Here is a 13,357-nt window from a genome sequence, read left to right as displayed (position 1 = left end):
TGATGTGGAAGCGGCGGCACGATCAGCCATTCATCTCGCGGTCCGACCGACCATCACGATATACGTGGAAAGTTAGGCGGCACTGAAGGCTCTGGCGTCGGGCCGCGTTAGTTCTAAACTTGTAAGCAGATGCAAAGAGCTTCTTCGAACCACGGGAAAGGCTGTCAGGCTCTTGTGGGTCCTGGGCCCATGAGCTGGCCAGGAATGGATCACTGATTGGCACAGATCCTGATTGAATGGAATTAGTGAGACCTCCACTGTGAGTGCTTCTTAATAGGGTGGACGCTTTGGTGCGGTGGACGATTACCGCGCTAATAAGGCGGGGTCTTGTGCTGTGGGTTGTAGAGTGTCCAAAGACCCTGCGCCGAGTTTTTAGCGAAACAGGACTTTGCGTATCGCATGACATAGGACTGCTGATGAGGGTCCTGACTGTTCATTACAATATCAGGTTTCTTACGTCGCACTGGGCGCAAGCAGAGGCGTATTTTTGAAGGATTTGCCATGACAAGGAAGAGTTGGAGGCGTTCGAGCACCTGCTGTGTCATTGCCCCACAATTGTGAGGCAAATTTGTACAAATACTTCCAATTAGTGAAGGTCGGTTGGGATTGTAAATGGACCACATTGGTCCATATTTTCATATAACTGTCATATAAACCGATCTCGGAATCTTGACTTCTTGAGCTTCGGCGGCGCAATTTTTAAGCCTCTAGAGGGCGCAATTCTTATTCGATTTGGCTGACATTTATCACAAAGACTTCTGCTATGGTCTCTAATATCCAAACCGAGTATGGTCGGTCTATAACCTGATGTAGCTCCCATAGCACAGCAATTTCTATCCATTATCCTTTTTATACCCACGACCATAGGACCATATTTGTTTTTGTGTTCTCTAATCCCTAAATATAAAAGGCAAACCTCGTAATTGCGTCTTTTATTACCTGGCATATATGACCATACTCGGCACGGATGTCGAGGGACCCAATACAACTCACTAGACCTTAAGTAAGAAGATCGGTTTATATAGCGGCTATATCAAAATATGATCCGATATAGCTATATCTTCGAACTTAACCCTCCTATGGACAGAAAAAGAATTTGTGAAAGTTCTCAATACCTTAATTTTCAAACACTGTAGCGAGATTTAATCAGACAACGCACGGCTGGATGGTCTTAGAATTTTACAAAGATCTACAACGGAAATGAATATTTCGAACATTTTACAAACCGAATAACAAAATGAATATACCCCGTGCTTTGGTGCTGGGTATAAAAAATAGGCAATACGTCCTTAGCATATTTTTATCAACAAACATCCACTTTTTATGGCTTCAACTTTTCATCCTTGAAGATTACATTTCTAATGATTATTTGTTGATGTTGTTGTTTGTTTGTACCATTTACAGAGTCCTAAATTTGCACCACCCATTGAATTTGTTGATGAGGCCGCACTCAGTCCACCCGATGGCTACAAGGATAATGGTTTGAAAAATACACTTGGAGGCGCTCTAAGCGGCCACATCTTTGGTGCACAGCACCTGCAGCAATTGCAAGTCATACAACGTTTGCAACAGCAAAGAGCTGCCATGTTGGCAGCTCGCAACAATACACAAATCCCGCCACCACCTCCACCCGTTAACCAACAACACCCGTCATCGCCAGCATCTGCAGCAGCAGCAGGAGCTGGAGCAGCAACCGCTACACCAAATAGCACAGCGTCAGCGACAACGGTGGGCGGTGTAATTGGTGTTGGTGGGACGGGAGCTGCCAACAATGCCAATGTGACCACCATCCAACTGCAGCAACATTCTCCGGACGATGATACCCAAGGTGTGTGCACGGAGTGTGCAGAGTGTGCTGAATGTGCGGCAAAGCAATTACAACAGGACACAGGTAAATTACATGGGCAAGCGAATATTTCCTTCATCATACTCATGTAGACACAAATGAAGCTGTGGAAACACAGCTTATGTATGTATATTTGGTGAGAGGGTGCGAGGAAGCAAAGGGTCTTGATGATGGCTTTTTGAATGTAAATAATTTAATGACAATACCAAAGAAATAGTTACTGCAATTTTTGTAAACGAATGTCTAGGGAGATGCGCAGCTACAGTCTACACTTCATGGTTGAAGGATATAGTGCCACAAGCCATAATTTCAATGTAAATAAGGAAGTGACATAAACAATTATGTTGCTTAACATGGGGCACACGTTCTACAAGCAAATAGACTTCACTTAGGAAACAAGTGCGGGAATTAGGAACAAATCAAAAAGGGTTGAGATGAATGCGAAGATTGAGGGAATTATAAAAAAAATAAGTAAAATGTACTAAGTTCGGCCGGGCCGAACACCATAGATTCTCCCAACATCATAGAATCTCCAAAAAAATTTCCAGAAATAAATTCAATTTAAGACATATGTGTATTTAAGGTAACAAGTTCCTAAAAATCAGGCTAAAATTAAAGTTTTTAGGGGCCGTAGAAGACTAATTGGGAAATTGCTTTATATGGGAACTACATCAACAAAACACTTCGTGGAAAATTGCAGCCCATCCGGATAACAATTGCGGCATCCAGGGGCTCAATAGGGAGATCGGTTTATGTGGGAGCTATATCAGTTTATTGCCTGATTAAGACCGTCCTTGGCACAGTTGTTGGAAGTCATAACAAAACACACTTTGCAAAATGTCAGGCATATCGTTAGCAATTACGGCTTCCAGGGGGTAAAGACGTCAAATCGGGAGATCGGTTTATACAATGGAGCTATATCAGGTTATTATCAGCTTTGGACCATACTCGGCATAATTGTTGAAAGTCATAACAACACACTTCGTGCTAAATTAATTGGATAACAATTGTGGCTTCTAGGGGCTCAAGAAGTCAAATCGGAGGATCGGTTTAAATGGTTATATCTTTTTATAAGCTATATCCGGTTAAAGACAGATTTGGACCGTGCTTGGAAGTCATAACAGAACGCTTTGTGTAAAATTTCAGCACAATCGGATAACAATTGCGGCTTCCAGGGGTTCAATAAATCAAATCGGGAGATTGGATTACATGTAAGCTATTGGGTTGCCCAAAAAGTAATTTCGGATTTTTCATATAGTCGGCGTTTACAAATTTTTTCACAGCTTGTGACTCTGTAATTGCATTCTTTCTTCTGTCAGTTATCAGCTGTGACTTTTAGCTTGCTTTAGAAAAAAAGTGTAAAAATATATTTGATTAAAGTTCATTCTAAGTTTTATTAAAAATGCATTTACTTTCTTTTAAAAAATTCGCAATTACTTTTTGGGCAACCCAATATATCCAAATCTGAACCGATATGACCCCAGCGACCTATATCAATAAAAAGTTTCTGTGGAAAATTTCAAGCGGCTATCTTTATTTGTTCGACCGCTTCGCATCATTATTTCGAAGTGTTACAGACACAGTGACTAGGTTAGTAAACCTCCATACCGTGGTGATGGTTATAAAAAAGTATAACCGGGCATGCAGCGATGCTGTCAGATCAAAAGAGGATGCATTTAGCAATTGGCGTCTAAAGAAGGATGTCAATACCGATATGCTACGCAAACAGGCAAGAACTTCGTGTGCCAAAGTACTTAGACTAGAAAAGCTTCTTTACGAACAGCGTCTACGTGCTACAGCTTTTGCTTTTCCGATGGGGAAATAATCCGTGTTAAATAATCATTACTAGTTCTGTGGGACACTCATTGCCGCATATTTCAGGTATTAGCCTCATCAGAGTGTTGGCTCCAGTCGATAATAGTTTAGCAGGTAACCTCTTGGTTCCTGCTGCCTTGTTGTTCTTAAGCCGGGTTATATCGTCATTACTCGCCTCGTCGCCTCCGGTCTAAAATAGTTCGGCAGATAACCCATTGGCTCCTATTGCCTTGATGTTCTTTAGCCGGTTCATTGCTACGCCGACTCATTCTATCTAGTTGGCGCACGTTCCATACCTCCATAATGTTTTGGTTCTGTGGTATTCTCGTCCTCACCACTATGGTATATATAAAACTGGAAAAAATTCTATATCTATTTTTTAAATACCAAATTTCACCGTTGTTTTTGCCAGACAATGTATCTGTACCTAAGCCATCCGTTTGATGTTAAAATCTGTGGAAGAATTTCAAGACTTCATTCTGGCCCCTGAACATCTCGATTTTCATACAATCAGGACTTTCCATTTTCCCTTCTGTTGCTCACGAAAGGAAGTTTATCCTTTCTTTCTTTTGTCCAGAAACGCTAGGTGTTGGGGTTGTAGGCTTGTTCTGTATGCCGCATTCTTGGCTCCAGTAACAGGTACCATGGGTTACTTGGAGGAGATTTTTGCTACCCATCGAACTTCGGGGAATCTTCTATGGAGTGGGCAATGGAAAGCCATTGCGATGCTGTATTAGCGGGACCAAGAGCGCTTTCCTTATGCAATTGGGTCAGTCGAATGGAGTATGAACTTGCAATATGTTGCGTTTGGCGACTTTCGGCATCCTTGAGTCAGATAGTATATTTCTGCGCACCTAGTATAGAATATTTCTACGCACCTTTAATGTAGGAACCTTGGCTATGCAAAGGTAATGATTGCTCGATCGTCTACCACGCTGCTTGAATGCTTTCGATCATGGAGATTTTTTCACTCTAACGCCAATAACACGAATCTGATATCTAAAATAAGGTTCAAGTAACTGAGGGAAACGTCACATCCCATCCTACAGAGCCAACAGTCATGCCTGCAAAGGATTTCATGACTACCGCTGACTACTGCACTCCCGCATGAAGGTAAATTAAATTGAGGTAAAATTTCCGAGAAAAATGGAATTGAACCATGGAATCCCGTTGATGGGATTTGATACCAAGAGTCGGTTCGTGTGTTTTCTCAAAAGAAGCGAATAAATAAACCTCTGCAAAGCTGTCTACTTCAGGTTGGTATAGGAAACTTGTATCGCATTTGAGCATCATCACACGTCGAGTTCTAGGGGATTGTCGTCGTTAAAGTGACATTTCAAGTACTAAGACAAGCAGAGACCACGTAGAATGCGAAGCACTTCCTCTCTTATATATAAAAACTAGTAAGGAAGGGCAAAAGTCGGGCGTTGCCGACTGTATAATACCCTACACCTACCCCATAAGTACAATGTGGGAACAATATCCAATTCTGAACCAATTTTGATAGACCTCGGCGATCAAATATGTTTAAACTGTAATAACTACGTCTGACGAACCGAACCGAACCGATTTCAAGCAAACTTCTCAGATAATGTGGTAGAGGAAAGCGTGGTACAAAATTTTGGCAAGATTGGTCAAATAATACGCTTGCAGCGGCAATATATATATAAAAAAGACAGCTATATCTAAATCTAAGCCGATTTCTATGAAATTCGCCAGTAATATCGAGAGTCATAAGAAAATCTTTCCTGCCGAATTTCGAGAGAATCGGTTAACAAAAGAACATTTTATTGCAATATTACTGCAAATCGGATGAACATATATTGGGTTGCCCAAAAAGTAATTGCGGATTTTTCATATAGTCGGCGTTGACAAATTTTTTCACAGCTTGTGACTCTGTAATTGCATTCTTTCTTCTGTCAGTTAACAGCTGTTACTTTTAGCTTGCTTTAAAAAAAAGTGTAAAAAAAGTATATTTGATTAAAGTTCATTATAAGTTTTATTAAAAGTGCATTTACTTTCTTTTAAAAAATCCGCAATTACTTTTTGGGCAACCCAACATATGGGACCTATATCTAAATGTCTAAATCTGAACCGATTTCGAGCAAACTTCTCAGATATTGTCGTAATCGTCGAGGAAGGCTTTGTGCAAAATTTTGGCAAGATTGGTCAATAAATGCGCTTGCTGTGGCTCTAGAAGTTAAAATCGGGAGATATATATATATATATATATATATATATATATATATATATATATATATATATGAACGCTATATCTATATCTGAACCGACTTCCATGAAATTCACTAGTAGTGTCGGGAGTTAAGAGAAAAACCTTCCTGCCAAATGTCGAGAGAATCGGATAAGAAATGACCATTTTATTGCAGTATTACTGCAAATCGGACGAACATATATATGAGGGCTATATCCAAATCTGAACCGATTTCTATGAAACTCACCGGTAATGTCGGGAGCCATAAGAAAATCCTTCCTGTCGAATTTCGAGATAATCGGATAACAAACGACCATTTTATTGCTGTATTACTGCAAATCGAACGAAAATATATATATGGGATCCAAATCTGAACCGTTTTTTTCCAATTTCAATAGGCTTCGTCTCTAGGCCGAACGATATGCCCATACCAAATTTGAAGACGATCGGATGAAAACTGCGACCCTATTACTTTGTACACAAATTAACATGGACAGACGGACGGACGGACAGACAGACGAACATAGCTTAATCGGAACGTGATTCTGAGTCGATCAGTATATTTATCTATGGGTCTACCTCTCTTTCTTCTGGGTATTATAAACAAATGCACTAAGTTATTATACCCTGTACCACAGTAGTGGTGTGGGGAGCTTTTGGAACTTAGTTGCACTAGGCAACCTTAATTGGGTAACTTTAAGAGCTTTTGGAAATTTGTACATTTAGGTACTAAAAAAAGGACAAAAAGGTGCGAAATGGATCAACTCTCTACAGGGCGTATGGATAGGGGTAGAATTTTGCAATTTGACTTAAAAGATAACTGGCGCAAAAGGTAAAAGGTTGAAAAACCATGGGAAAATAGTGCTGGTAAGGGGATAAAACGTACGTTTAGTACCAATATTGGTACCATTTGGTACTTTCCTTACAAATGGAGATGAAGATATAAAATTTGGCATGCAGGTACAACTAGGAAAAATATAATGGGTAACTATGATCTTTTAACAATTTGTACAATTTAGTACCAATATTGGTACCATTTCGTACTAGCTTTGTAGATAGAGCTAGATGTCTGACATTTGGCTTGTAGGTAAAACATAGAAATAAATGATGGGCGACTAATTGGTTTTTTTCACAATTCGAACATTTTGGTACTAAAATTGTTATTATTTGGTACTTTCTTTATAAATAGAGCTAAAGGTGCGCAGTTTGGCATGTATGATCTGTTAAAAATTCATAAAATTTGGTACCAAATATGGTACCATTTTGGCATATTCTTCATATTCATATTCTAAGGGTCTGAAATTTTGTATGTAGGTACAACTAAGAAATATATGATGGGAGACTAAAAGTTCTCTAAAAATTCGTACATTTTGGTACCATTTTGTACTTTCTGTTCAGATGGAGCTAGAGGTCTGAAATGTAGCATTTAGGTATAACTAAGAAATATGTGATAGGTAACTAAATGATCTCTTCACCATTCACAGATTTTGGTACCTAAATTGTGGTACCAATTGCTACTTTCTTTATAGATGAAGCTAGAAGTCTGAAATTTGGCATTTAGGAATAACTAAGAAATATATGATATGATATATATGGTGACTAAATGATATATAAAAAATTTATACACTTTGGTACCAATGTTGACACCATTTGGTACTTTCTTTACACATGGAGCTAGAGGTCTGACATTTAGGATGTAGATACAAGAAGGAAATATATAATGGGTAACTAAATACTCCATTCAAAATTCGTACATTTTGGTACGAAATAGTTTATCTACATACATCGAACGGGGCCTGATAAAACTAAGCAATTTGACAAACATCGTACTAATTGTAGTGCAATTGATACCTTGAAAGACAGTTAATATTGGGCGGTTGAAAGATTTGTTTTTAGTTCGTGCATTTAGGTACTAAAACATACAAAATGGTACTTTCTTCACAGAGTGATCTTAAGCTCTCCAAATTTGTATACAGCTATGCTTTGACTTTAAACTTTGGGCGATCAGAAGATTTTTTTTAAATCGAACATTAAGGTACTAAATGGTACTTTCTTCATGAATTGAGCAAAAGCATTCAAAATTGGGATTTATTTATACCTTGAGAATATATATTAGACGACTTAATGATTTTCCCATGAATTGTTTTTCTTGGTACTATCTTTACAGAAGGGGGCAGATTTCTGAAAGTTGATACACAATTATTACAACACTTCATATTCTTATAAATTGAGTGACTATGTAGGTTTTCGGAAGTCCTACGCAAAAAGGGCGTATCCAAAATGGGGGTAGCGAAACGGACGACCGGGATGCTAGTAGTAATAAAAAAAAAACAAGTAAAAGCGTGCTAAGTTCGGCCGTGCCGAATCTTATATACCCTCCACCATGGAGCGAATTAGTCGAGTTCTTTTCCCGGCATATCTTCTTAGGCAAAAAATGATATAAGAAAAGATTTGCTCTGCTATTAGAGCGATATCAAGATATGATCCGGTTTAGACCACAATTAAATTATATGTTGGAGACCTGTGTAAAATGTCAGCCAATTCGAATAAGAATTGCGCCCTTTGGGGGCTCAAGAGGTAAAATAGAGAGATCGATTTATATGGGAGCTGTATCGGTCTATAGACCGATTCAGACCATAATAAACACATATGTTGATGGTCATGAGAGGATCCGTCGTACAAAATTTCAGGCAAATCGGATAATAATTGCAACCTGTAGAGGCTCAAGAAGTCAAGATCCCAGATCGGTTTATATGGCAGCTATATCAGGTTATGAACCGATTTGAATCACACTTGGCACAGTTGTTGGATATCATAACAAAACATGTCGTGCAAAATTTCAGTAAAATCGGATAAGAATTGCGCTCTCTAGAGGCTCAAGAAGTCAAGACCCAAGATCGGTTTATATGGCAGCTATATCAGGTTATGGACCGATTTGAACCATACTTGGCACCGTTGTTGGATATCATAACAAAACACGTCGTGCAATTTCATTCTAATCGGATAAGAATTGCGCACTCTAGAGGCTCAAGAAGTCAAGACCCAAGATCGGTTTATATGACAGCTATACCAGGTTATGGACCGATTTGAACCACACTTAGCACAGTTATTAGAAGTGATACTAAAACACTATGTGCAAAATTTCAGTCAAATCGGATGAGAATTGCGCCCTCTAGAGGCTCAAGAAGTCAAGACCCAAGATCGGTTTATATGGCAGCTATATCAAAAAATGGACCGATATGGCCCATTTACAATACCAACCGACCTACACAAAAAAAACCGACCTACGCAAAATTTCAAGCGGCTAGCTTTACTCCTTCGGAAGTTAGCGTGCTTTCGACAGACAGACGGACGGACGGACAGACGGACGGACATGGCTAGATCGACATAAAATGTCGCGACGATCAAGAATATATATACTTTATGGGGTCTCAGACGAATATTTCGAGTAGTTACAAACAGAATGACGAAATTAGTATACCCCCCATCCTATGGTGGAGGGTATAAAAACAAGAATTTGGTATCCAAATTTGAGGTTAAGTACATAGAGGGCTGCACACCCCCCAAAACTCGTCAAATATATATACCCCAAATCGGATTATTTACCGACGATAGCAATATGGGGCTCAAATGAAAGCTATTAGAAATGATAGAGAACGAAATTGGTACACATTTTTGGGATCCTGTTTCTGTATCCCACCACCAAAAAAAACTCCCAAACAGGACTTATTTACTGATACTGGTTATATGGGGATAAAATTAGACTATTCCAGAGTAGATCAAACATTTTAAATTTATTTTCAGGGCTAAATGAATGGGTGAACATACCACCCTAAAAAACGGAACATTTTTACCGGCTATGGCAATATGTGACTCAAACAAAAAAAAGCATTTGGCAGAAGAAAACGAGCGATATCATCATGACATTCTGAATCAACCTTTCCAAGGCCGTCTATGTCTGTTGAACGCACGATAACTTTCGTTTGTATGAACATTTAACTTGAATTGAACTTTAAAAGGACTCATCCTCTTAAAAAAGATAATTTAAATCTAATTTTTAAGTTTTGATACACAAAGTTTAGATAAAGCTTTAGCTAATAATGATAACATGTCGGAAATGTTATGCAAACAAGAAACAATGCATATATAGAAATAACAAACTCATCCATTATACCTACTACATTTTCATCAATCCATCCTTCCGTCCTTCCTTCCTTTCTTCAGTGGGAGCTGCGTATATAATTTAAACAGTCTTACCAAAATGTATTTTCCCTTCCTTTTCTTGCTCGTTTTTTCTTTTGTACGACGGACCCCTAAATAACATTTGCATTTTTTGTGCGATTTCTTTTCATTACAAAATGTCTCAGTTAAGGATACACACGCCTCCCACACCAAAAATTGTTCAAACAACTCGAAGAGTGTTTGCGAAATGACCCTAACACATATGCATATGAAAATTGATAGATGGATGGTGCGAATGTGTATGTGGCATAAATGCAAATTAGCCCAAAGTCCTTGTCCCCCACACCCCCCCAATGATGCCCTGATTTGAACTTCTGCGACACATTCGTCGTACTTTTCAAATATTCTACCGCTTGATGTGCTATCATCTCATCAAGGATCGTAGTGTGGAATTCTTTTCCGTAGATGAATACACGACACAAAGTTTTCGACACCATCAACAACTTTTCCTGTGTGGGGGGGCATTGGTTGTGTTTGCTATTGTCGTTTGAAAATGTCCAAATGGTATTTGTGGAAATGAATGCATTTTGTTGGTGTACGTTTTTGTTTGTTTAAGTTAGTCCGACTATAACAAAAGGCAACTTTCTGGATTCAAACTGACAAAATGGTCTTTATTGGATTTACTACACGAAGAAAAAAAAACAAATAAAAGCGTGCTAAGTTCGGCCGGGACGAATCTTATATACCTTCCACCACAGCTTGCATTTGCCAAGTTCTTTATCCGGTATATCTTTTTAGGCAAATAAACGATAATGAATGAGAATGGCTATGCTATTGGAGCCATACTTGGCTTGAGTGTTGAAGACCATAGTAGATGGCATTGTGCAAAATTTCAGCCAAATTGGCTAGGAATTACACGCTGTAGGCGCTGAAGAAGTAAAATCGGGTTATAGGTTTATATTAGAGCTACATAAGGTTCATTTGGCACGTAGTGAAAAAATTCAGCTACATCGGATAAGAATTACGCCCCCTAGAGGCTCGCGAAGTTAAATCGCGAGATCAGTTTATGTGGGAGCTATATCAGGTTTTGAACCGATTGGGACCATGCTTGGCATGTAAAATTTCAGCCAAATCGGATAAGAATGGCGCCCTCTAGAGGCTCAAGAAGTAAAATGGGGAGACCGTTACTACATCATGTTATGGACCAATTTAGACCACACTTGATCCGCATGTTAGAGGTCATGGTAAAAGTTACTGTCCAAATCGGATAAATATTTCGATCTCTAGAGGCTCAAGAAGAATAATCGGGAGATCGGTTTATATGAGAGCTATATCAAGTTTTTAACCGATTGGGACCTTACTTGGCACGTATATTAGAAATGATAGCCACTGTACAAAATTTAAGACAAATCCGGTGAGAATTGCGCTCTCTAAAGGCTCAAGAAGTATAATCTGGAGATAGGTTTATATGGGAGCTTTATCTAAATATGGACCGATATGGCCCATTTATAATGCCAATCGACTTATACTAATAGGAAGTATTTGGGCAAAATTTCAAGCCATTATCTTTATTCCTTCGAAAGCTAGGGAGCTTTTCACAGACGAACAGACAGACGGGCATAGCCCGATCGACATGAAATGTCGTCACGATCAAGAACATATATACTTTATGGGTTCAAATCTTGATGGGCCATTATCTTGGTGTGTTACAAACGGCGGAGGTGAAATCTTCTTTGTAGATAAAATTTCACTGAACTTTGACTTTAGATAAAATATCAACGAAATTTTGACTTTAGATAAAATTTCAATGAAATGATAAAATTTCACTAAAATTTTGTCTTTAGATAAAATTTCACTAAAAATTTGTCTTTAGATAAAATTTCACTGAAATTTTGTCTTTAGATAAAATTTCACTGAAATTTTGTCTTTAGATAAAATTTCACTGAAATTTTGTCTTTAGATAAAATTTCATTGAAATTTTGTCTTTAGATAAAATTTCACTGAAATTTTGTCTTTAGATAAAATTTCACTGAAATTTTGTCTTTAGATAAAATTTCACTGAAATTTTGTCTTTAGATAAAATTTCACTGAAATTTTGTCTTTAGATAAAATTTTACTGAAATTTTGTCTTTAGATAAAATTTTACTGAAATTTTGTCTTTAGATAAAATTTCACTGAAATTTTGTCTTTAGATAAAATTTCACTGAAATTTTGTCTTTAGATAAAATTTCACTGAAATTTTGTCTTTAGATAAAATTTCGCTGAAATTTTGTCTTTAGATAAAATTTCACTGAAATTTTGTCTTTAGATAAAATTTCACTGAAATTTTGTCTTTAGATAAAATTTCACTGAAATTTTGTCTTTAGATAAAATTTCACTGAAATTTTGTCTTTAGATAAAATTTCACTGAAATTTTGTCTTTAGATAAAATTTCACTGAAATTTTGTCTTTAGATAAAATTTCACTGAAATTTTGTCTTTAGATAAAATTTCACTGAAATTTTGTCTTTAGATAAAATTTCACTGAAATTTTGTCTTTAGATAAAATTTCACTGAAATTTTGTCTTTAGATAAAATTTCACTGAAATTTTGTCTTTAGATAAAATTTCACTGAAATTTTGTCTTTAGATAAAATTTCACTGAAATTTTGTCTTTAGATAAAATTTCACTGAAATTTTGTCTTTAGATAAAATTTCACTGAAATTTTGTCTTTAGATAAAATTTCACTGAAATTTTGTCTTTAGATAAAATTTCACTGAAATTTTGTCTTTAGATAAAATTTCACTGAAATTTTGTCTTTAGATAAAATTTCACTGAAATTTTGTCTTTAGATAAAATTTCACTGAAATTTTGTCTTTAGATAAAATTTCACTGAAATTTTGTCTTTAGATAAAATTTCACTGAAATTTTGTCTTTAGATAAAATTTCACTGAAATTTTGTCTTTAGATAAAATTTCACTGAAATTTTGTCTTTAGATAAAATTTCACTGAAATTTTGTCTTTAGATAAAATTTCACTGAAATTTTGTCTTTAGATAAAATTTCACTGAAATTTTGTCTTTAGATAAAATTTCACTGAAATTTTGTCTTTAGATAAAATTTCACTGAAATTTTGTCTTTAGATAAAATTTCACTGAAATTTTGTCTTTAGATAAAATTTCACTGAAATTTTGTCTTTAGATAAAATTTCACTGAAATTTTGTCTTTAGATAAAATTTCACTGAAATTTTTTCTTTAGATAAAATTTCACTGAAATTTTTTCTTTAGATAAAATTTCACTGAAATTTTTTCTTTAGATAAAATT

The 13,357-nt window shown here is 36.8% G+C and overlaps 1 protein-coding gene across 1 annotated transcript in view; it reads left to right on the top strand.

Annotated features, from left to right (window-relative positions):
- LOC106082615 (uncharacterized) overlaps positions 1 to 13,357 on the top strand; it is a 129,749-nt gene that overhangs the window by 66,901 nt on the left and 49,491 nt on the right. The window contains exon 4 of the mRNA XM_059367270.1: positions 1,405 to 1,891. Coding sequence (XP_059223253.1) covers positions 1,405 to 1,891 — 487 coding nt within the window. The remainder of the gene's footprint in view (positions 1 to 1,404; positions 1,892 to 13,357) is intronic.

Source organism: Stomoxys calcitrans, chromosome 4 (assembly GCF_963082655.1).
Source record: "Stomoxys calcitrans chromosome 4, idStoCalc2.1, whole genome shotgun sequence".
Classification (NCBI taxonomy): Eukaryota; Metazoa; Arthropoda; class Insecta; order Diptera; family Muscidae; genus Stomoxys; species Stomoxys calcitrans.
This window is presented reverse-complemented; position numbering and strand designations above follow the sequence as displayed.